Source organism: Rhinatrema bivittatum, chromosome 8 (assembly GCF_901001135.1).
Source record: "Rhinatrema bivittatum chromosome 8, aRhiBiv1.1, whole genome shotgun sequence".
NCBI lineage: Eukaryota > Metazoa > Chordata > Amphibia > Gymnophiona > Rhinatrematidae > Rhinatrema > Rhinatrema bivittatum.
In genome coordinates this window covers 77,672,593-77,697,536 of record NC_042622.1, presented here as the reverse complement: position 1 = coordinate 77,697,536, position 24,944 = coordinate 77,672,593, and the positions used below count along the sequence as shown (strand labels likewise).

Sequence of the window (24,944 nt, the reverse complement as noted above, 5' to 3'; positions counted from 1 at the left end):
GGTGGGGCCATTCCCCCTGGTTTGAGGTGGACGAGCAGGGGGTTAGTGACCCTTCTAATAGCTCGGTCCAGAGGTCCGTGGGGTGGACATCTGGTGGTCCAGATCCCTCATCCCCCACGAGATACCTGTGGAAACTGCTGGAAGTTCTGTACTGCAAGGCCAGTGGAGCAAGGAAGTATCCCTTTTTAAACAGTTTGTCCTGGGCTGGGTTGCTAAAATTTGGTAAAAGGAGTCTAATATAGCCAGTGATCTGGCTCTTTTCTGATCTGCTATGCGGCCTGCGCTCCTGGAACCTGAACCTCTGCATCAAAGGAAAGTATTGGTTTTTATATATCTTTATTTGTTCTCAGAGAGTTAGAAAATAAATAAAAAGAGAGAACAAGGAACTATAGTAATCTGTGCAGCAGTGAGGTTCCAGGTGGGGAAGCTACCTTTGCTGCTCGGGAAGTCAGTGTTTGGGTTTTTCAGCAGCTTCTCTGTTTGCGGAGGAGACCAGGTGTTGGCTCCATGGCGTTGAAGGACTGTTCCCCTGCTATCCGTTGAGGTGCTGGTGGTGCCACAGGTGCAGGGAGGAACAGCGTGTGCATGCAGCAAATGTATTCAGGAGTTTTGCGTCAAGCGTGACCACACCAGTAGGTGACGGGGTCTAGCGCTGGGGCTTTCCTTGTCAGCGCAGAAATGGTGGCCATTTTCAATTCCCTAGCAGCTTCGGCGACAGAGCCAGGGGAATCCCCTCAACTACTGCCGGTGGTTCCCTGTCCTGCAGAGGTGCACTTGCACTGAGGAGTCTCTTGTTCTGGTAGAGGTCTTCTGCCAGTTTTAATTTGCTTGTGCACAAAGCATGTTTAGCGAGATGCTGGCTCTTGGCCCCAGTCTCCATGGATTCTTGGCCAGTCAAGAGGCCTGAGCTGTTGAGAAGCCTCTCAGGCCGATAATTTTTGGTGCCGGATATTAAACGGACCCGGGCCTAAACACACTGAAGGTGCAGGCAGGCTTTACTTAGCCATGTGGTAGGCCACTGCAGAGGTTCTTTTCTTGTGTGCGTAGGCGTATGCGTGCATTCTCACCACGTGGCGGTTGCATGTGCTGGGACCAGGGCGCGTAAGGCCGCGACCTAGACTGGAGCGCGTATTTGCACAGGTACTCGTGCGCATAAGACTGCAGCCTAAACTTGAGCACGTATTTGTGCATGTACTCGTGTGCGTACGACCATGACCTAGTCTTGAGTGCGTATTTGTGCGCGTCCTGGAGGAGTGTGCATGTACGCCCAGGTGGCATTGATGTGCGCACAGGAGAGCTAAGCGTTGGGAACAAGCAGGTCCAAGTGCTTTACTTTCTGTGAGGCTTGCCGTTGGATAGCAATTTAGTCCTCACTCTCTCCATTTGTGTCAGCGCTGTTTAGATGGTCAAAGTGATTTGACTACTACAGCTTTTTCTCATACTCTCAGCCTATGGTATCTTTGGAGAGGGAGTGGAGTGGGAGGCGAGGCAATGGTCTCCTCCCTTGTTCCTGAGGGCAGAAGCTTCCCCGAGAGAGGTAGGAGAGAGCAAGGTTGGGCCTTTGGACTGTGGTATAGATCCATCCTCCTCCTCCTGGGTGGAATATTTCCAGGGCCTGCAGACTTTTCTGCAGGGGTGCCCAGCAAAGGTGACGCAACCTACTATGTAGGGATCATGTGCTTGGGCCTCCCATTTATCAGTCACGGCAGGGAGGATGTCCCTAGTAAAGTTCAAGGGGGTGTGGATCATGAGACATCGGAGGATTCTGATGGGGAATTGGCTTTCTTGCTTCTAGAAGAGGGAGAAATTGCATATGATTGAAAGCCGCTTTGGACTCTTCTCAGATTTTTTTTTCTTTTTTCACAGAAATGTCTTACTGAGTTTGTTGTTGGCTCAGACGCTGAACACACTTAGGGCCAGATTTTAAATCTTATGCTCGGGTGTAGATTTGTTCGCGCAACCCGGCGCGATCAAATATACGCCCAGCACGTGCATTTTATAAAATCCAGGGTCAGCGCGCGCAAGGGCAAGCCCGAGGGGTGCCCCAATGGCTTTCCCTGTTCCCTCCAAGGCCGCTCTGAAATCGGAGCGGCCTTGGAGGGAACTTTTTTCTGGCCCCCCCGTTCCCCCCTACCTTTGCAGCAGAAGTTATGCCTGCCCAAGGCAGGTGTAACTTGCGTGCGCCGGCCAGTTGCCGGCGCGCCATGCCCTGGCACAGGCCCCTGTGCCGGAGCACTCGACACCGCCCCTTTTTGCAAGCCCCGGGACATAAGCACGTCCTGGGGCTTGTGCGCGCCGCCGAGCCTATACAAAATAGGCTCGGCGCGTGCAGGGGCAGATTATCTCAGGTTACGCGCGTATGTTACGCACTTAGCCTTTGAAAATCTGCCCCTTAGTGTGGCCGGAGATCAATTAAGCATCCTGTTTCTTTTCCCCCTGTATCCAATTCAAGAGATATTGGATTTTAAGAAGGTAAATGCAGCTCTCAAGGTTTCCTATTTCTGCATGGAAACTCTGAGATCCAACTCTGAGGTCCGTCATAGCGGCAGTATGCAAGGGAGAGTTCTTGGCATCTCTTGCCTTGATAGAGATCTATCTCTGCACATAGCCATCAGGCTGGAGCACTAGAGATTTCTGAGTTTCATGGTTTTAAGGAACACTTTTTTTGTTTCGAGCCCTTCCCTTCAGCTGGCGACGGCTCCATGTCCCTTCACCAAGATGATGGTGGTGGGGGCAGGTGTGTTGGTGTATCCGTATCTGGATGACTGGCTTATTCATGTGAAATCAAATGGCCTCTGATGACAATCAGTACAAAGGGTGCCAATGTGCTGGAAGTCTGTAGGATGGGTGGTGAACCTAGCAATGAGCCATTTAGTCCTCTTACAAACTCTGGAGTATCTGGGAGCTCAGTTCAACACACTGGGGGAGAGAGTGTTTCTCACGGAGAGAGATTGCTGAAGTTGCAGAGTCAGATTAGGCTTCTGCTAGAGCTTTCGGTGCTCAGGGTCTGGGACTGTTTACAGGTCTGGGTTCTATGGCATAGACATTGGAATTAATGCATTGGACATTTGCACATATGTGGCCTCTGCAGGGGGCTCTTCTCCTGCTGGAATCCGTTATTGGAAGTTTCATCTTCCTCTTCTATTAGAGGGGGAATCCAGGGACAGTCTTTCATGGTGCTTATTTGCACCAATCTTGAGCGTGGTGCGGAATTGGAGATTCCGAATTGGATAATAGTCACCACTGATGCAAGGCCTTCTGGATGGAGGGTGGTGTGACAAGATCAGTCAGCGCAAGGCTAGTGTATGAAACAGGAAGCTTCATGGCCTATCATTCGGTTAGAGATGAGAGAGGTGCATTTAACGTTGCTTGCCTGTCTGCCAAGGTTACACAGCCATCCAGTATGGATCCTATCTTACAGTGCGACGATGGTGAACTACATCAACCGTCAAGGTGAAACCAAGAATCAGGCAGTGGCTCTAGGGATCTGAGAGTTCATTCACCGGGCAGAACAGCACTTGCAGTGGCTAGCAGCATCTCACATCGCCAGAGTGAACAATGTTCAGGTGGATTTTATCAGTCGGTGAAAGCTAGGCCCTGGGAATGGGAGCTGTCGGAGGCAGCAATGTCTCTCGTTCATGGAAGATGGGGATATCCCGACCAAAGAGAATATCAAGGTGTTGCGATTTTACAGCCCATGAACAGAACATGGTACAAAGGAATCTGAGCTCTGGAACTGCCGTGGAATCGAGGGATGCTTCTTTTTAGTCTTCTCTCTCATGGCCTCTGGTGGATAAGGGATTATGGCGGATAGAGAAACATCCAGGCAACGTGATCCTGGTAGCTCCAGAGTGGCCACATCGACCATGCTTCTCAGATCGGAACAACATGGCCATAGACGGGCCATTGAGAGTCAGTCATTGGTTGACTGTTTTCCACCAGGGCCCAATATTTTTTGGTCAGGCGGCTCACTTCTGTCTCGTGGTTTCGCTTCTGAGAGGAGACAACTGAGTTGAAGGGGATATTCCGAGGCAGTTATTTCCACCTTCTACATCCTTGGCGTATGTGCAAATTTGGAGGATCGTTGAGTCCTGGTCTGCTGTCGACGGAGTGCAGCCTGTCTGTTCAGGCTACAATGTCGCATATTTTGGCTTTTCTACAAAAAGATTCTGGTCAAGGGACTGGCCTTTAATTCTCTGAGTGTCCAGGTAGCGACATTGGGTTGTCTCCGGGGTAAGGTGCAAGGGTATCCTCTGTCCGCACATCCGGATGTTCTATGGTTTCTTCAAGGAAGTAAGAACTTGCATCTTCAGGTGCGGAACCTTTGTACATCTTGGAATCTGAATCTAGTCTTTAGAGGATTGTGTGAGGCTTGGTTTGAGCCACTAAAGAAAGCTATGGTTAAAGACTTGACTCTTAAAGTGGTTTTCTTGGTGGCTATTTGTTCAGCCAGGAGAATTTTGGAGCTCCAGGTGCTGTCGTGTTGAGATCCCTTCCTACAGATGTCTGATTCGGGGGTATCTTTATGCATGGTGCCTTTTTTTCTGCCTGAGGTAGTCTCGGTGTTCCATCTTAGACAGTAGAACTTACAGCTTTTATGGATTTGGATTCATCTACGCCTCATGAGGAGGGAGGAGCTTAGGCTCTTATTTATTTATTTATTTATTTATTTATTTATTTATTGTTTTTGTTATACCGAGTTTCATGATAGGCATCACATCAACCCGGTTTACAAATAACAAGGAGTGTAAAGCATAACGTAACGTAAAAAACAATATTTTCAATAAGAACCTTGAACTTTAAATACAGTGAATCAGAAAAAGGGAGAGGGAAAGTTACAAAAAACAAGGAAAATAAACTTGGGATGGAAGGGGAGAAATTGAACAGCACAATATTTACATTTCAGCCTATTGATACATTAGAATAGCAAGTGAAAAAATAAGACTATGAAACGGTACATAGGTAATCAAATGAATAAATATGACACAGTTGTGAATGGTAATAGTATGATAAATATTCAGCAGGAATTAGTGAGAGAGGGTTTGAGGTTGGTTGTGAAGAGGTTGAGGTTGGTTGTGAAGACTGGCTCTTATATTGGAGGCTTGCATTATTGAGGTATCTAAAGGTCACTTATGATTTCCATAGATCGCATCACCTCTTTGTAGATTTTATCACCTCTTTGTGCTGTTGAGTGGTCCAAAGAAGGCAAATAAGTTATCTAAAGCTACAATTATGCGGTGGCTGAAGGAAGTGATCGAGTCGACTTATATTTCTAAAAGGCTCCTGCTGCCCAGGGGTTTAGGAGCACACTTGACGCGTTCTCAGGTGACTTTCTGGGCTGAGTCACAGCGGGTGTGTCTGCATGAAATTTGCTGGAAGCTACTGGGAAGTCGATGCCCACTTTTGTTAGACATTATCGCTTGGCTGTCAGGGCTTCGGCTTCCGTGAGAGTGTTCTATGACTGGAACTCTCCACATCCCACCCGAGTTAAGGGGAGCTTAGGTACATCCCAAGAGTCTGGACTGATCTGGGTACGTACAGGGAAAGAAAAAATGGTTCTTACCCACTAATTTTCACAGATCAGTCCGAGACTCGCCCATTTACTGGGGGGAGAGTCCACTGTGCATACTGTTGCTTTGTATATAGTGTGGAGTTGGAGGTTTTCAATGCTGATCGCTTATGTTAAGTTTGGGAAACGTTTTCCATTGTCTTTTTGGGCAACTTCACCTTCTCCCGGCTTGTTGGAGGGGAGGGAGTTTGCTTAGAAATTTATGGTTTGTTACTATCATCTTGGCTTGGGTACAGGTCAATACTGAGGGACTGCAGGTGACACACTTGGTTATGTACAGTGTCTGTGAAATGTTCTCTGATTCCATCTTCTGGCAGGGAGGCAAAATCCAGGAGTCTGGACTGATCTGTGGTACTACAGGAACGAAAATTAGCAGGTAAGAACCAATTTTCCTTTCTTTGATGAGGAGAGATGCAAAAGATTGGGTGCTGGGAGTTGCATGTCTGTAGGGGTAGAGGTGCTGAGAAGTGTGTGTGGCGGGAGGGATGCAAGGGGTTTCAATATTTGTAGGTGCCTATCCTGGGGGGGGGTGTGGAGAAGATGGGCGATGGGAGTTAATGCTGGGAGGAGTATCTCGGGAAGTAATGAGGTGTAAGCATATAAATTCCTATGCTTAAAACAACACCAGCCCGTTCCCAGCCGCATGTATTTATGCAACCTCTCAACCCAGTTTCCACCATTGCCATCCATATCTGTCCGAAGCATTTCCAAATTCTGGTACAGTACTGGCCACTCCCAACCTCTGCTGGTAGGCAATTTTAGGCCTTGTTCTCACTAGACCAATATTTAATGCAGAACTTGGACCTTCTTCCATGTTCTACCACCCAGTGTTGCAACAATCGTCTGCATAGTCTCCAAAACTTGTGAGGCTATTGTCTAAAACGTTTTTGTTTCACCAGGCTCATGGATATTTGATTTTAACTATGATTGCTTCATCCGAGTTATCCCAGCCTCACTGTAACTGCTACTCCATAATGGTTACTCCCATGCCACCTTGGAAGCCTGAACGCAGCTGTACCACTGCTGTTAGTGTTGTAATCAAGTCTGATATAGATTTACAAGTCGATGGACACAGAGTGGTGGAACAGTTCCCCTCTTTGGCCCGCTAAAGTTTCTTGTGCCTCAACAAATACTTAAATGTTTTCTTAATTTCTCCAACCTGTTGCCCTTGCCACTACTCTCTGAGCCTGTCCCAAGCATGTTACATCCTCTCATGGTTTAGATTGTCACTAATTTTGTTAGTAGCTGTTCCAGGTATCTCCCACCCTCTCAGTAAAGAAGTATTTTCTCATATTTCATTTGTAGCTTCTCCCTGCAACTTCAGGTTGTGATCGCTTGTCTGTTAATTTCTTTTTCGATGGAAAATTTTGCCCTTCCTATAATTTATTGAAGCCTGACATATTTTAAAGTTTCTCATGTGTGTGGTGGGGGGGGGGAGATTTAGTGTTGGGAGGTGTGAGAGGAGGTGTCTATGCTGGGAGGTACATTTGGAGGAAAGTGCAAGGTGGTGGCTGTGCTGGGTGACATTTTTCTGGCGAGAGCAGTGGAGAGGTATAGGTGCATCTCTGGCAGGGGGGAGGAGGAACCAGTGCAGGGGGGTGTTGGTGCTGTGAGGTGCATTTTGGAGGGAGGGGTGTCGGTGCTGGGAGGTGCACGTCTGGGGAAATGCTCTGGAGTTGGTCTGTGCTGGGGGGTGTGCCTCCGAGGGGGGTGTTGGAGGGGGTGTCAGAGCTTTAATGTCTGACTTTTCTTTTTTTTCAGTGGATGGATCCCCTATGATTCCCTCTCAGCACGTCTTTATGTCTCCTAAATACCCCGATAAGATGGGCTTTGATGAGGTTAGTTTGAGACTTTTTTTTTTTTCTTTAAAGTACAGAGTGATCAGCTTGATGAGTCAGGCACACTGCTGCACGCTGGCATGTGGGAGACTTAGATCAGAGTCCCCGCTCCGTTTTCTGCTCCCCAGCCCGGCTGGGGATGCAGTATTTATAGCTCTTGGGAGGGTAAGGGAGCCTGGACCATTGCTCAAAGGCAGCCTCCACTGGCCAGACTTAAGTGCATGCATATTGGATTCTGGAGGAACCTGCAGTCTGCGACCTTTGGCCGAGGACACTTGCTGAATTGTATGGGTTGGGAGTGTGTGAAAAGCTTTATAGCATTGTAGCCCAGCAGAGTCTGGTTCCAGTTGACCCTGGAAGCCTAAAGGAGCAGGAAGAAACTGATGAACAAAAACAAAATCCTGCAATTTTTCCTCTGCTCTGACTCTTCTGGTTGTCGTTAAACGGACAGGTTTTCCTAATTAACTTGATGCGCCGATCGGACCGTCGTCAGCGGATGCTCCATGCCCTCTATGAGCAGGAGATAAGCTGTGAGGTGATAGATGCTGTGGATGGAAGGTAAGTCCTTGTGAGTGACAGCTGCTGTCAGGCTTCAACCGTTTCATTTGGGTCAGGAGAGGATCTGGGACATGAACTGGAGAATGTAGCAGGAAATAAGGTGATGGTAGCTCTGTATAGGTTGGTGGCGAGATCTCGCCTAGAAAGTTGTGTCCAATTCTGGAGGCTATACCTCCTAAAGGAAATAGGCTGGAGACAGTTCAAGAAGATGCAACTAAAATTGTGCAGGGTCTGCAGCAAAGCCCTGTGAAGACTTCAGGACTAAGTATGTATATGCTAGAGGAAAAGGGGGAGGGGAAGACATGGTAGACACCTTCATATACCTCAGAGATATAAATTAGGCGAAACAGAAAACCTTTTTCAGAATAAAGTGCTCTAGAACAGGTTTTGGTAGGAGGCAAGCAACATCAGAAAGTAGTGGCTCAATTGTTGTAGTGCTGGAGCTGGCCATGCAAAGGGATCTAGGGTGATTTCTAGCTCATATCTACTGCTGCTCAGGTCAGCTGGGGCCAGAGATGCTGCGGAGGCAGCGCTCTCATAGCACAGGATCCCAGACCTGGTTCTCATTGAGTCTGAAGCCCAAAGAAGCATGAGGAAATTATCCAGTCAGAAGAGAAATGCCTTCACTGAAAGGGTGGTGGATTCCTGGAATGGGTGCTCAGTGTGAGGTAGTGGAGACAGATTCTGTAACAGAATTCTAAAACACATGGGATAAGCACAGAGGATTTCTAGTCACAAGGAAGTGAGGGCAACATTGGAAATTAACTGGGAGCCGTGGCTATGCACCAGGAATGAAATTGTCTGTGACCATGGCAGGAACAGGGTTTGGGAGATTGTGGAATTGCAAACAAGCCACCCTTCACTCCCTTTAGGGAGAAGTGATAAGGGCAAAGAAAGGAAGCACAAGCTAATGATACTGCAGGTCTTGGGGTAGCTGGGTTGGTTCCAGCAGGCTACAACTCCAGAAAAATCAGTCAGGTCAGTACTGGCAGGTTTGTGGTAGCAGACTATGGCAGCTGGATGTTCAGGCAACAGCCTTTCTAGTTTTGGTGTTAATATATAGGTGGGAGGGTCTGGCTGTTGGATTAAATATGGGAACTTGTATACTTATCTACTGAGGATGGTAGAGAACCAGTGAGAAAGCAAATAAAAAATTAACTTGGATAAGGAGTGTTATCCTCCATGTGTAGAAGCTTCTATGGTTGGCAGCTGGGTTTTATCCTTGGCAGTGTGGACAGGAATAATTGGGCAGACTGGATGAGGTCATTGGTCTCTCTTTGCTATTGTCTGCCTGACCCTGGGACAAAGTCACGTTATCTCCTTGAGTCTCAGCTTACCCAGCTGAATTTGGGGAATAACAGCAGTGTCTTCTCTTTTCTGGAAATAATCCTACAACCCACAAGCTCCTTTTTCCTGTTGCACTCCTGGAACAGCATATGATGGCAGATAAGGATATAAGGCCCATCTAGTCTCCCCATTGTAATTCCAGGAGCAGTTGATCTGCTTTCTCTGTTACCGTTACTTTCTGTGTTACTTGGTTTGCAGTGCCATGAACAGCAGTGATATTAAGAAGCTGGGTGTAGACCTGTTGCCAGGATACTATGATCCCTTCTCAGGCAGAACCCTCACCAAGGGTGAGGTTGGTTGCTTCCTCAGTCACTTCACAGTCTGGAAAGAGGTAAAACCCAAGATATAGACAAGGGGAAATACTATAAATTACTGTTTTCTATCTTCTGGTACAATATTTCTTTCATGAAGAACATAAGTGCCATGCTGAGTCAAACCAAAGGGCTATTGAGCCCAGCATCCTGTCTCCAACATTGGCCAGTGTGGTTCACAAGTAACCAGCAGGATCCCAAATAGTAAGAGCTCTACTCCTCCACTAGCCTCACTGGTCACAGTCATCTTGTGGGACTCCTGTTGGGGGACTGGCCACATGTATTGGCACTGCTCACAGCCATCCTTGGAGAGGCTTCTTGTCCATCACCTGTTCGAGCGATGTTCACAGCTATCTTGTGGGACTAGCCTCTAAAGACCTCCTTCTCCTCTACCTGTGCCAGTGCTGCTCAAAGCCTTCTTAAGGGGTTTCCTTCCTCCATCCCTCATCTCTTTCCTTGATGCTCACATTGATCCTGGGGGGGGGGGGGCTTCCTCCCCCTAGCCCCCCACCCACTCACCTGTATCCGTGCTACTCACAGCCGTCCCATAGGAGCCATTTTCCCCTGTGTATTTTGTGATTTCATATTAAGGTTTCTGTCCTTTTTGATCTATTTGTGATTTTAGTGTAGAGTGGGCTTCCTGAGACTGAACCACATTTTAAACATGGGGGAGAATGTCTGTCTGTCTAACTAGGCCTAGGGTTTATAGGGATGATTCTCAAACAGCCCACCTAGCTGCAAAGATAGAGTAATCCTGCAGAGGTCCTTGGGTCAGAAGTATCTGTACGGTTTGCACCTGCTTTTTATTGTGAATTCCTATTGCTCATGCCTCCTTCTCATTTTTAGATACATATTAATGAGACATCCTTTGCAGAATAATTAGTGATCTTTTATTAGCAACTTGTCAATTATAGTTGCAGCGAATGTGATAGGGAGTTCCTTTTCATACCCCAGATCCGATGGAGATGGAGAAGAAAAGCTTTACTGACATTGCTACTTAACCTAGAGTCCCTCAGCATTTCTGTCTCCAGCAGTCTGCAGTCTGGCATTAGGTTAAAAAGAAATAAAAGAAAATGGGATTATTGCTGTTGGGAGTGTTAGGTTTTCTGAGGGACTATCTCACCGATTGAGTAGGGCGAGCAGGTGTTTGTGTCCCTGAACTGTCTCAGCCTGGAGTCGGTGGAGGTGTTGAAAGCCAGTGGTCTGGCTCCCTCTCTGCCCCACGAGGTCCTGCCTCCCTCTTCTGGAATTGGCACAGACAGCGACTTCAGGGAAGTATTTGTTGTCTTGTTACTTCGGGGCCAATTTCTCAGTGAGGCTGCGTTTCTTTGTGGGTTGTGTGTTTTTTTTTTTTTTTAAAAGGGAGAGAGAGAGAAAAGGACATGGATAGAAGCAGAAAGTTTCTGCCAGGAAATGCAGCCACTGTTTTTGGCTCGGAGAGCCATGAAAGGGAAGAGGGAGTTGACGAGAGCCACTTTAGGAAGCCATGGGACAGTCGGAGCCAATGCAGTGTGGCTGAGAGAGTCGCCGAGGAAGCCGCAAGTGACAGGAAGCGAGCAGGCAGGAGGCACACGCAGGAAGGGCCGTGTTACATCAGCGGTGGCTGAGCGTGGGAAGTGCTGCCGCTTGTGCCATAGGCAGTGTTTGCAGTTTTCGACAGCTGGCCTTTCTAAACAATGTGTACCATGGGGAGAGTGCAGCGCCCGTTCAGCAAAGCTGCGGGGGACAGGAGAGTGGCCCAGTCAGCTTGGGCAGGCCGAGCTGTCCCTTGGCTGCATGGGAACAGCAGCTATGTTGGAAACAAGCACTAGGGAGCAGGACAGACCAGGGGAAAACATTCTGCCATTCCAATTGAAGAGAGCGATCAATAAGATTCTGATGGGGGCTGTGGTCTCGTCTGGTGAGGATTCAGTTGCAGTAGAGACCTTTTGCTTGGAGTGTGTGCTTCTCGTGCATAAGGCGTTTTTGGCTCAGAATGAAGCACGTGGCAAGCACCTCACTCCCAAACTTTCTCATGTCTTAGTAAAACTAGGAAAGTGGATCCCTGGGGGGAGGGGGAAATTGAAGGAGCCTCTCCATACACTTACCCAAAGAATGAGAATCACAAGCGTATCCGAGGTCTCTGAGGATTCAGAAGGGGACCAGAGTCCTGAGAAGGAGCCTCTGGAGGATGATGCAGCTAGTAGATCTTCAGTTTCGGAGAGCTCTTCAGGAAAGAGGAGTTATTGCCTCTGATTCCCCAAGTTTGAAGGGAGGTTAAGGTACCTCAGAATGAATCTGAACATGAGAGTGGATCCCATCATAGAGAGGCTTTGAGGTCCAGTGAAGGCATTTCCTTTCCATCGGGCTTTTAAGAAGCTGGTGGTTAGGGAGTGGGATACTCCTGAGTTGGAAAATGGGAAAAGCAATGGCAAAGCTATATCTGCTACCTGAGGATGCGTTGGAGCTTCTGAAGCTGGTTTTGGAGGTTTCTGCTTTGCTGCATACAGCAGCCCAGATACCCAGTTTTATGCAGAGAACTTGTTTGTGCTTGGTTCAGCAGGTGCAGGTGAAGGAGTAGTCATCCTCCACGAAGCAGGTGGAGCGCTTGGAGGCAGTGGTGGCCTATGGGGCGAATGCCTTGTATGACTTGATTAGGATGTCCTCCAGAGTTATAATGTCAGCAGTTTTGGCCAGGTAGCTGCTCTGATTAGCAAACTAGTCTGCAGATGTTTGGTCAAAGTCTCAGCTAGGAGCCCTCTTGATCCAAGGCATTTTTGGGGAGGATTTAGTGCAGCTGGTGAAGTATTTGGGAGAGTCCAAAGGACATATATTGCCAGAAGACAAGCCAAAGGGGGAGGGGGAGAAATCCTTTCCCACTCATTCACATTTTAAATACTTTAGATGATATTGGCAGTACAGAGGCAAACCTCGGTCAGGACTCAGTCCTTTCAAGGTGGGTGAAAGACCAAACTAAGTTAGCCCTAATCAAGGAACTGGGGGAGCTAAGCCTTCACCATGAAACAAGGATAGTCCACTCTTCTCTTCCAGCTGTTGAGGGGAGATTGGCCCACTTTTATGAAAAGCAGACCTGAATCACAACGGCCCAGTGAATCTTGCGAGTAATGATAAGGCTACACGTTAGAATTTGTGCGCTTGGTAGGGGAAGCTTCGTCTCCCCTTGCACTACTTGCATCAAACAGGTAGCGTTTCGCAACACGCTTAAAACTTGTAACTGCTGAGGGTTCTGGTGCCTGTTCCCCAAGAAGAACAGGGAAAAGGTCGGCATTCCATTTATTTCATAGTCCTGAAAAAGGAAGGGACATTCAGACCAATTTTGGATTTAAAGAATCAATGCGGCCCTCAAGGTACCACAGTTTTGTATAGATATGCTGCACTTAGTCATAGCAGTAGTTTGCAAGAGAGAGTTCCTGGCGTCATTAGATATCACAGAGGTGTACCTACATATCCCAGTCAGGTAGGAGCACCAGAAGTTCCTGTGGTTTATGATTCTGGGAGACCATTTTCACTTTTGCACACTTCCTTTTGGTTTGGCAACAGTGCCATGTACATTCACCAAAGTGGTGATGTTGGTGACAGTAGCCCTTCGGAAGGAAGGAGTGCGGATACACCCATATCTGGATGACTGGCTCATTCGGGCAAACTCGGCAGACCTCTGTCATCTGGCAATACAGCAGATCCTAGAGAAGTTGAGAGCTCTGGCTAGGTGGAAAACCTAGTGAAGAATCATCTAATGCTATCCCAATCCTGGGTCATGTCAATCTGGAGCGGGGAATGGAGTTGAAATTCCCGGATTGGGTGAAAGGAACTGCTGACACTGTGAGAGTACACCAGCCTCTCTGAATGGGGGAGAGCAATGTGTCGGGGCCAGAACGTGTAGATCAGTGGTGAAAGGAGGAGGCATCGTGGTCTATTTAAAGACAAGAGTGGTGCGCTTAGCCTTGTTTTCCTTTCTTGTCATGGTTACAAGGTCGGGCAGTACGAGTTCAACGGACAGTGAATTGATGGTGGCTTATATCAACTAACAGGGAAACACCAAAAGTCGAATGTTTTCTCTGGAGGCTCAGTTGTTGGTTCACTGGGCGGAGCAGCACCTGGCAGGTCTGGCAGCGTCTCAATAGCCGGGGTGGACAACATGCAGGCGAATTCTCAGCAGGCAAAAGTTGGACCCTAGAGAGTGGGAGCTGTTTGAGGAAGCAATGCTTTTCATTTGGGCCAGGTGGGGAACGCTTTGTTTGCACTTGATGGCGTCGAGACAAAACACCAAAATAGTGTGCTTTTACAGTCGCAGGTGAGAACACAGAGCAGAAGGCATCAACACTCTGGTGCTACCGTGGCCACTGGGGATTCTTTATATCTTTCGCCTATGGCCTTTGCTGGGCAAGGTGCTATGGTGCATAGAGAGACATCCAGGCAAAGTGATTTTCATGGCTCCAGAATGGCCATAGTGGCCATGGTTCGCAGACCTAGTAAACTTGAAGGTGAATGGTCCATTGAGGTTTGGTCACCTTCTGAGACAGTTGCGCTGGGGTCCCATATTTGCGGATCAGGTGGATTGCTTCTGTCTTTCGGCTTCTTTTTTGAGAGGAATTGCTTGAGATAGAAAGGGTATTCTGAAGATGTCATTGCCACCTTATTGGAGACTGGATGGCCATCCATAGGCTTAGCTTATGTTAGGTTGTCGAGGATTTTTGAGGCTTGGTATGTTAATCAGGGCATGCAGCCTACTCAAGCTTCAATTTCTCATACATTGACCTTTTTTTACAAAAAGGTCTAGTGAGGGAGTCTAGCCTATAATTCCCTATGGGTACAGATGGCAGCTTTAGGCTGTCTTTGAGGTAAGGTTCAGGGAGTACCCTGATTTTGCATCTAGCTGTAATTAGTTTTCATCGAGGGGCAAACACTTGAACTCCCAGTGTGGAAAGTGTGTTTCTCTTAATTTGGTTCTGAGGGAGTTTTGTGAAGTTTCATTCAAGCTATTGTAGAGGATGAAAGTGTTGTGTGTGTTTTGTTTTGTTTTTTTTGTTGGGTGGCGAATTGTTTGGCCAGAAGAATTTCAGAGCTTCAGGCGTTGTCTTGTAGAGATTTTTCTTCAGTTTACGGAGAACAGGATGACCTTGTGAATGGTGTACTCATTTCTGCTAAAGGTTGTTTCGGCCTTTCATCTTAGTCAAACAGTGGAATTTCCTGCCTTTCCAAATTTGGATTAGTCTGTGCCACACATGAAGGAATTTCGTGTGTTGGATGTGCAGCCGGCGGTGTTAAGGTTTCTCAAGGTGACTAATAGTTTCCGGAGATTGAGGTGCAAGGCATCCAAGGCTACTTTTTCGAGATAGCTGAAGGACGTGATTATTTGTAAAGGCTGTCTGGTATCGGAGGGTCTAAGGGCTCACTCAGCTTGGGTGCAGGCAACCATTTCTTCACAATAAATATATCAGGTGGCTACTTGGAAGTCGGTACACACTTTCTCCAGACATCACTGGTTGGATGTCAAGAGATGTGGACTCTGAGGGGGTTGGAAAGTGTATTGCGAGTGGGTCTATCACATTCCTACCCATTATATGGAAGCTTGGGTACATTCCAGGAGTCTGGACTGATCTGGGGTATGAACGTGAAAGGAAAATTGGTTATTACCTGCTAATTTTCGTTACTGGAATCCCGCCGATTCAGTAAAGACCACTTGTCATGGCAGTATGTAAATGATACAGATTGGTTTGTTTGACATGATCTTCTGCTTAATGTTGTTGGAATGAGTTCTCCATAGAGGCCCCACCTCCCTTCTGCTCTTTGGGGGGGGGGGGGGGGTTGAGGGTCTCAGTGATTATAGTTATTCTCATCTTGACTTGGGTACAGGTAGCACTCTAGGTTAAGTAGCAATGTCAGTAAAGTTGTTCTTCTCTGTCTCCATCTGCTGGCAGGGAGGCAAAACCCAAGAGTCTGGAATGATCTGTGGTATTCCAGGTACAAAAATTAGCAGGTAAAAACTAATTTTCATTTGTAATTGCAAAGTATAATATGAGAGAGAAAACACAAGCCTGTCTTTTCTGCATTTTATATTATAAAAGAGACCAAATCACAAATTTACATATTTTCTCCTCTTTATTCTCATTTTTCCATACATGATTTCAAACTAGCATGTTAGCTACACCCATCTCCATTGACATAACTACATTGATCCAACATAGATTGGAAAATGGTAAAAATCATCTCAGAATTATCTAGTTTAAAATGCTATCTAGCACATGGAAGCTTGCAGAAGTCCAGCACCATTTTTGTTTCTTCTAGTGATAACGTAAAACAGATATATTAATTTAATTGCTACTAAGCATATCTGTGCCTATAAGCCCAGTTTCTGGGATAGAAACATCCCCTGCTCATCCCCAACTTGCATAATAAAAAAAATCAGTATGTTGTAGCTGAAACATTTTATCAGTAGATACTCTTAGCTTCTGCGCTGTTTCCCCGTGTCCAAAGCCAAACCAGAACCTATAGTCAGAAGCACCAATGACTGCTCCTTCTTACAAGCTCTGTACAGAGAAGAGGCCTAAAAGCCACAGATCCATTTTTCTTGTAGTAACAAAGAACCGGTTTCTGTAGTTGGCCCCCCCAATAATGTTTAGGGGAATTGGGTTGCATTTCTTTTCATTGTACAGGCAAAGTTTCTATTCAAAACACACACACATTTAAAATAGTCTATATTTGGTGGTTTCTAGTCCTGCCAAAAACATGCCCCTAGGTGTACCCTCTAATTCTTTCCAGGGAGTATGCAGGTGTGCACAGAATTGCAACTGCGTGGTAAGTGTTGTCCTCCCACATCCCACTTGATGCTCTCACCGCCAAGGAACCTCAAGCTCCATCTTTCTCCCTCGTTTTCTCCATCTCTCTATCTCAGCTTCCATCATTCTCTTCATTGCTATCTCTTCTCTTCTCACATCTTTCAGCTCTTGTCTGCTCCTCCTCTCCATGTTCCTCTATCCAACCCATCCATTACTTTTCTCTTTTTTTTTTTTATATTCTTTATTTAGAGACACAGAAATACAAAAAAAAAATACTGTGAGAAATCAAATATATCATGAGAAAAAAAGTAGGGGAGACACATTCTAGCAAATAATATGAGTAGCCTAACACGTCAATGAACATTCAGTCCTCGCAATAAAGTCCTCTCCAAATCCAATATGGTCTCCACATGGGATTGTAGCGCTGTGCAGGGTTATGAAGCGTGTAGGACATGCGCTCTGTAATGGCCACTTCTGCAATCACTCTTTTCCAATGTTCAAATTGAGGTTTTGATTTCCAATAATAAGCAATAGTTATCCTAGCAGCATGAAGGAGATGATCAGTGAGTTGTCGTATCCATTTAGTTGGGGGGCTGCCTCCCACCGCCCCAACAAACACAGGGGGGCCATGAGTTGGACCACAAAGTGCGTGATCTATAGGATAATATCTTGAACCTGTAACCAAAAATCTATAACAATTGGGCAATTCCAACACACATGGAAATACGAAGAATCAAAACCACACCCTCTCCAACACAGAGGGCTAGTGGAACTAAATTTAGTAAAACAATAAAGGATATCGCTATGTTCTATGTGATAGGTGAAACATAAGTTCCCGATTCTTGTTACATTGAGAGAGCTGAAAAGTAGCATACCAGATTGCCCCTCAGTTGTCGTCATCTAAATGCAAATATAGATCTATATTCCATTTATTAATAAGGATAGGGCTAGTCTCCAATGTTTTGGTTCCATACTGTAGATAGATGTACAAATTGCTCCAAGCCCGCAAGGTCGTAATAAAGGAAAGTCAGAGGCTCCACCCAACAGATCTCTGCGCAGCTGCTCATAAATACATCGTATATGAGTTGATATCCCATACTTCAAGAGTAAATCCTCAAATGTTGTAAAATTGCACCCCACCCAAATTTGATCTAAATAACATAAGCCTTTGTTCATCCAGTTCTCAATATCCACAGACAGAGATGAGATAGAAGGGCTAACTACTGGTAGGTCTAACAATTTATGCGTGGTCTGCCACATGCACAAAGTGTAAGACACAAATGGGCCATTGTGAGTTATTCTACAGTATGCTGGAGAGGATGGTGCAAGAGTCAGTAAAGAGCCCAAAGATAACTCTCCAGCTTGATAGCATTCTAATGAAACCCATGAGGATGTCCCTAAAAGACCACACCACCCTCTTATCCCCAGCAACTGCGCAGAGATAGAATACAAGTAAAGATCTGGCACATCAAGGCCACCACAGCCCTTTGTTAACTGTAAGGTGGACAATTTAATATGTGGGGTTTTCCCCCTTCAAAGAAAAGAGGTGATGGCATTATTCAAATGTTGAAACACCCCTTTAGGGACTGGACAAAGGAGATGTTGAAACAAATACAGTAATTGGGGGGGTGTGTGTGCAGACATTTTAACCAAATGTGCTCTTCCCGATAAGGGAAAGGTGGTCTTAACACTTCAATTCCGAAAACAATTGAGAAAGTATTTTGGTATAATTCAAAGTATACAAATCAGAAAGATTAGGAGAAAACAGAATCCCCAAATATCGCAAACCAGTATTAGCTAAAGTAAAATCCCCCAGAAGAGGATCCTGAGGTCCAATTGGAAAGTATACTGACTTAGTATAATTAATTTTATTGCCAGAGATAACACTATATTTCCTGATCAGGGATAAAAGAGTTGGAACAGACTTCTGCACTTGAGTCAGATATAACAAGATGTCCTCTGCGTAAAAGGAAACTTTATGTACCTCAGAGCAGACATAAAAACCTACAACCTCTGTTGCCTCCCAGATCTGTTGGGCAGGAGGTTCCAATGCTAAATTTAAATAAGGAGGGGGAAAGGGGGCATCCCTGCCTAGCACCTCTGGAAATTTTAAATGAATTAGATAACTCACTATCCACCAGTACTCTGGCTTTGAGGTGCCTTGTATAGGGCCCTAATCCAGATAATATATTGGGGTGGGAATTCAAAATGTTGCAAAACAAGAAACATGTATTGCCAGGAAATTCTATTGAATGCCTTGTCCGCATCTAAGGATAAAACAATACCAGGAACCTTACATTTCTTTTCCATATGTATGATAATAAACGGCGGGTATTAGCAGTGGAGTGTCTGCCCATAATGAAACAAGTCTGGTCATATCTATTAAAGCAGGTAATAGAAATTCTATTTGAAATTTCAAAATTTTTGCTAAAATCTTGACAACAGTATTGATCAGGGAGATGGGGCGATAGGAATTACACTGCAAAGGATCTTTCCCCGGTTTAGGGATCAAAGTTATAATGGCATCCAACAAAGACTCAGCATGAGCCTCAGGTGTACCTAAGTAATTAAAGTTCCGTCATTAAAGGCACCATATTGTCCCTAAAATGTCTGTAATATTCTAATGGGAAGCTATCTGGTCCTGGGCTTTTCTGAGATGCCAATGAGGTATGAGCTTGAAGAACCTCATGGCTTGTTATAGGGGCTGATAGAAATGCTCTCTTCCCCTCTGATATTTGAGAGAGAGAAAAAACTGCAAAATCTCTGCTTCTGGAACACACAGTGTCCCCGTTGTTGAAATTCTGTAAGAATTTGAGGAGGAGCATGTACCAAGACAGCAGATCTGTTTTTGATGGAGCCAATAACATTAGGAGGGGGACAAGCTTTAGTCAATCGCACTGTCAAGATGCCAGGTTCATTACACTGTTCATAATATTTCTGTCTCTGAAAACATAGGAACTTTTCTATCTGGAAAATTTGTAATTGAGCCAATTCATCCTTCGCCAATTGCAATTTTTTGTAGGCTTTAGGGGAGCAGTCAGTCTTATGTTTAAGTTCAAGATCTTTGATTTTCTGTAACAAAACATTGTTGAGCATACTGCTGCTTTTTAATGTAACTGGCAAAAGAAACAATCTCTCCTCTTACCACCGTTTTCAGAGTTTCCCACCATAAGCTAGGATCCTAATTATCTACAGGTTGATGTATTTTAAAGACCTGTAAAACCTGTCTGATCTTAGCTGCGAATTCGGGATGTTTAAGGAGAGACTGGTTTAATCGCCATCTGGCATTTAGATTCCTAGAACCCAGGAAATCAATAGTTAAGGAAATAGGATTATGATTCGAGAGAGAAGTCAAAATGTCACAATTTGACACCACATGAAAAATGGAGGAACTACAAAGAAAAAAAGTAAATTCGACTGTAGGTGGAATGCCTGGCTGAATAAAATGTGTAGTCCCTACTAGTGGGTAATATCACACCAAATATCTCTGAGATCATATAACTGAATAATATTTTGCAGATTCCCTGGCAAGGAAGTAACCGATCGCGTAGAACATGAGCGATCAAAAGAAGAATTAACACACAAATTCCAATCTTCCCCCCCCCCCCCCCCCCCCCCCCCCCAGGAGAAGAAAAAGTGTTGAACTTATCGAAAAGGGAAGCAAAACATTTCTTCAGAGCCGCCATTGGGACCGTAAACATTAACAAAAAGAATATCCTCCCGTAAAGAATGCCCTCCAGAATCGCAAAACGACCTTCAGGATCCCGAAAGGACCTGGAGATGGATAAAGTCAAGTCCCCCTCTACTTTTAGTATTATATGAAGATGCAAAAACAGAGCTAACCCACCCTTTTGCCAATTCATCATGCTCAGCTTTAGATATGTCTCCTGCAAAAAAACTAAGTGCATCCCCTGCTTGCGCATATACTGCAGACCCCTCTTACGTTTAATGGGACTAGAAAGACCTCTGACATTCAGTGAAACAGATTTTAAACCAAAATTAGACATAACACTTCAGATACATTAAGTGAAAAAGAGGAGTAAAGCCTTTGTGCAATTAAGGGCAGCAAAAAACCAGGACAAGACGGCAATAAAAAGCGAATACATAGCTCACAGTAGCAGAAAACATAATTAAGATATCTGTGTCTAGTTTTCAAAACGTTTACAATATCAGTACAAAGAGAAATTAGCTGGGGGATATATTAAAGAAAAATGAAAAATTCCCTATAAATGATGAAAATGTGTAGACCTGCCAGCCAATCAAGGTTTGTCTCCAAAACCAAAAGGAACCAACCCAGAACATCAAACCTCCCAACTTCCCCCACCAGAGCTCCAAAGACCTCACAAAACATCCCACCAATTTGCAACGCTAAGCGGGCAAAAAAGCCAAGCTCAGAACTACTGCAACAAAAATAAGTCCCTCGTAGAGACGAAAAGAAAACAGAAAAAATAAAAAATCTAGGTGAAAAATGAAACATCCAGTCGCAAGACCAGTAAAAAAAAAAAAAAAAGAAAAAACGGAGAACAATAAATTTCTTCACTATGTTAAAAGTCCAAAATCTGCAAATGTCTTGAGGTACAGAGAATATGCAAGGTGCGAAAACAATATCATTTGTGTTGCAAGCCAATATTCGTTGCAATGAAAAAACAGACACATCTCCAAGAAAAACTAAAAAAAGGAAGCCATATCCAAATCTGTCAAACCTGGAGACTGCGGCTCTAAAGATAATGAAGTCCGACCCCCAGTGCCAAGATTAGCAAGGATCAGAAAAACCAGAAAATATAAAAGAGAAAAAATTAAAAAATTTGCACAGCAACCGCTGTGTCAGCTAGACACTCATCAGAAATAGCCAGCTGCATAGAAAACTTTCAATTGGGAGAGTCATTTTTGGAAGGTGCATAAGACCGCAGAAAATCCAACGCTTCAGAAGGTGTCTGAAAAAGCCGGTGCTCTCCATTAATCACAATTCAGAGTTTTGCAGGATACTGCATATCCTATAGTATTGAAGATGGCACTCTCGTCGTAGGCGTTTCACGTCACCATAACCCTGCCGCAGCTTCTGCAGTCCCGCAGAGAAATCCTTAATAAGCCAATTCTTCCTTTCGGTGCACCGAGTTGAGAATCTTCTGTTTTATCGGTAAAATTGTGTAAATGCTTCACAAGGGCACAAGGCTGGCCCTGGGGACCTGGCTGAGGAGCCACAGTTTGGTGAGCTCTTTCCATTTTAAAGTGATCATGCTTAGCTGAAAGGCCTAGGAGTTCAGGAAGCCGTTTCGCTATAAAACTTACTGCGCCACTCCTCTCCGACTTCTCCAGAAGGCCCACTATTCTGATGTTCCTTCTACTGTGATTTTCAAGATCCTTTGTTTTATCTTTTAAAGATTTTGAAGGATTTTTCAAGTGTCTTTATTTTACTTCCATAAGCCGTATAGGCATGTTCGAGGTCGGTTACTTGGACATCCAAATTATTTAAATGCTGTTTGTGCTCCTTAACCAACGCAACCAGGATGGCCACCATTTTCACCTCTGTAGTTAATTTAGTATTGGTATTTTTAGCCATTCTTTTTGAAAAAGCCTCAAAGTATTGTTTAAATGTTTTACTGGAAGTCGAGAGTTCCTGAGAGGAGTCATGAAGTTCCTCATCCGAAGAGGGAAGCCTGTCCTGTGCCGTGAGCACCGGGCTCAGGGCCGTCCTTATCCGATACCATCGCTTTTTGTTTCGCTTTGTCTGCCCACGTTTTGGGTATAGAGTGTTTCCCAAAGTCTTTGGCACTCATAATAGCAGGAAAAAAAAAAAGAAACAAAACATCAAGGTAAGGATTAAAAATGTAAACGAGCAGGAGCTGCCTAACTAGCTGCTCACCAGCTCACGGCATCGTGTGATCTCCTCATTCCTTTTCTTTATCTCCCACCCCTTGTACCTCCACATCATCCCTCGTCCATCTCTCTTCCCATTCTTATAAGGGATGTAAAATATTAAACGGTAAGTAAAGTCTTACCTTCATCCAGTCACACCAGTCCAGATGGACGGGCTATGTCTACCGACCAGCAAATGGAGACTGAGATCAATAGGCTTGCTGACATGGGGGAAGGCAAGCTTCAAAAGCCATTTTTACAGGTGGAAACCGCCTGTCCCCGTATGTGTACATGGGTAAAAGATGTGGTGTGGAACAGTGTGCACACTTTTACTTGCGTTTTCGTGGAGGAGTTCTTGGCGCGGGGTTAGGCTAGGGAAGAAATGATGCGTCCTATTGCTGGCCATAAAAGTCGGGTGCTTTTTCCTTAGGCAGTTTGCAGCTGGAAAGTGTGATGTCCTTTCCTTTGAGATTTAGTGCAGATAAAAAGAAACGCATAAGACTTTGCACCTGCCGGCACAGTTTTGAATATTGCCCCCATAGAGGAAAGTTATTCAGGTAAATTGGCTGGCTAAATATTGCCCGCTCTTTCCCCGTGCAGGCTTCTACAGTGCACATACTGTTGGCTGCATTGAGGAGGCGTTTCCAGGGGTGCGTTCACATTAGAGGAGAAAAGTAAAGTGCATAGACTTGCATTTTCAGATTTATGAGCCTTATTTTTTGTCAGAAAAGTGTCTGCAGAAAAAAGCAGACAGAAGTGTCTGTGGACCCTTTGTCCCCGCAGAAATTTTCAAAGTGAAAGTATGTACCTACTTTCATTTTGAGAATTCATGGACTTTGCAGCAGTATGGACAGTTTTATTTTCCTGTTCATACCCATATCAGTCCAGACAAGTGGGGTTTTGCATCCCTACCAGCAGATGGAGGCAGAGAACAAAACTTTGAAGCACTGCTACATATCCGACAGTGCACCTGCAGTCTCTCAGTATTTCTGTCTCTAGCAGATGCTAGAGGTGCAAACCTGCAGTTCTAACTGAGAGTTATTTTGGAGATTAGTTGGAGTAGCTCCCTGAGGTGCTAGGTTCCTTTGTGGGCCATCCCTCGGGTAGAGCTGGGCGACCGGGGGGGGGGGGGGGGGGGGGGGTTGGATACCCCTGACTTCAGTGGCCTGCTGTGTTTGGAGACCTTGATAGCCAGGGGATGGCTTTTTCTTTGTCTCCAAAGTCCCTGCCTACCACTTGCTGTCTCTTTCAAGGGAAGTATCCTTTTCTGTTCTTTTCAATTAAGTTAAAAAAAAAACCAAGTTTTAAAGAAAAGAATCAAGGAGAATCGGTCGGCAACCGGGAGCTGCTGGAGCCGGCAGGAGTTGGAGAGAGCCTTGTTAGTCGTTATTTTCCTGGCGGGCAAAATCCTGTGGTGTGCGACATGTTCTTGGTACATGCCCGGGCTGCCACGATTTCCCGCGTGCCGCTTGCGATTGCGTGGCCTAGCTGCGAGCTCAAATGGTGTGGCCTACTGTGGGATAGCACGTTCAGGCTGCATTGCGCTGTCGACCGCATGGTGCATGGCGGCATGCAGGGCCTGCAGACATTTCCAGCCCGGCTTGATTCCTGTGGCTTCTGTGCTGGTTGTGCTTTGGGGGTGCAGGGAGCCTCCGTGGGGGGTGTAAGGACCAGGAGGGCCTCCCAATCCTCGAAGACCACAGCAGCGGTGTGGGGAGGGGGGGCCCTCCCTCCGTTTCGCCTGTGCCCGTGGGGGATTGCGACCAGGGAGGTCCAGCCAGCCAGGACTCCAGAGGCTCCCCTCCCCCACTCTCTCTCCTGCGGTGCAGGTAGCAGCCAGGAAGGAGATGGAGACTCTGAGGACAGTCTCATGGAACAGGGGGCTGATGAGTCAGAGGCGATCTCTCCAGAGTTTGTCCTGCTTTTTACATAGAGTCTTCCAGGCAAGGAGGGTTGCAGGGAGAAAAGATCCAGGGGAAACAGCCAGTCTCATCCAAAAGGCCAAGGTTGGCAGTGGCAAGCAGTACTGGAGACCTGCTCAAGCACCTGGTGTTGCACACTGGTGCGGCAGGAGATTCCAGGGACCTGGATGACTTGGATGATATGCCGGAGGACCCTGCGTCACCAAAGGGAGTGGACCCGGACATGGATCTGGATGGGCAAAATCCTGATCCTATTGCGAGTAAAGATGATCCGTATCTGGATGAGGGCCTGGTGACTGAGGGGGATGACCCTCTGTCCGGCTGTTTAAGAAAGAGGAGCTACGTCCTCTCATCCCTCAGGTGTTAAAAGAGTTTGGGATTAAGCTGACTCATGAGGAGTTAGATAGCGAAGGAGTGAATCCGGTCCTGGATGGGCTGCGTGGTCCTACTAGTGCCTTTTCCATTGCCTAAGAAAATTCAGAAGCTGATCAGCCGGAAGTGGGATTTCCCGGAGGCAGGCTTGAAGGTCGGGAGGGCTATGGTGAAACTGTATCCTTTTGAAGGAGCATTTGGATCGCCTAAAGATCCCAAAGGTGGATGAGGCGGTGTCTGTAGTGACTAAGAAGACCACGATCTTGGTTGCGGGTTCATCGGCCCTGAAGGACTCTAAGTTGGAGATTTAGTTGAAACGCGTGTTTGAGGTTTCGGCATTAAGTCTGTGAGCTGCGGTGTGCGCCAGTATGATACAGCGGGCCTGCTTGTGCTGG

The 24,944-nt window shown here is 46.0% G+C and overlaps 1 protein-coding gene across 2 annotated transcripts in view; it reads left to right on the top strand.

Annotated features, from left to right (window-relative positions):
* The window catches only part of CERCAM (cerebral endothelial cell adhesion molecule), a 48,878-nt gene that overhangs the window by 5,693 nt on the left and 18,241 nt on the right, over window positions 1–24,944 (top strand). For both annotated transcript variants that reach the window (XR_003858281.1, XM_029613238.1), the window contains exons 7-9: window positions 7,331–7,407; window positions 7,859–7,965; window positions 9,511–9,643. Coding sequence is in view for 1 of the 2 variants with exons in the window: in XM_029613238.1 (XP_029469098.1) it covers window positions 7,331–7,407; window positions 7,859–7,965; window positions 9,511–9,643 (317 nt within the window). In the remaining variant the exon portion in view is untranslated. The remainder of the gene's footprint in view (window positions 1–7,330; window positions 7,408–7,858; window positions 7,966–9,510; window positions 9,644–24,944) is intronic.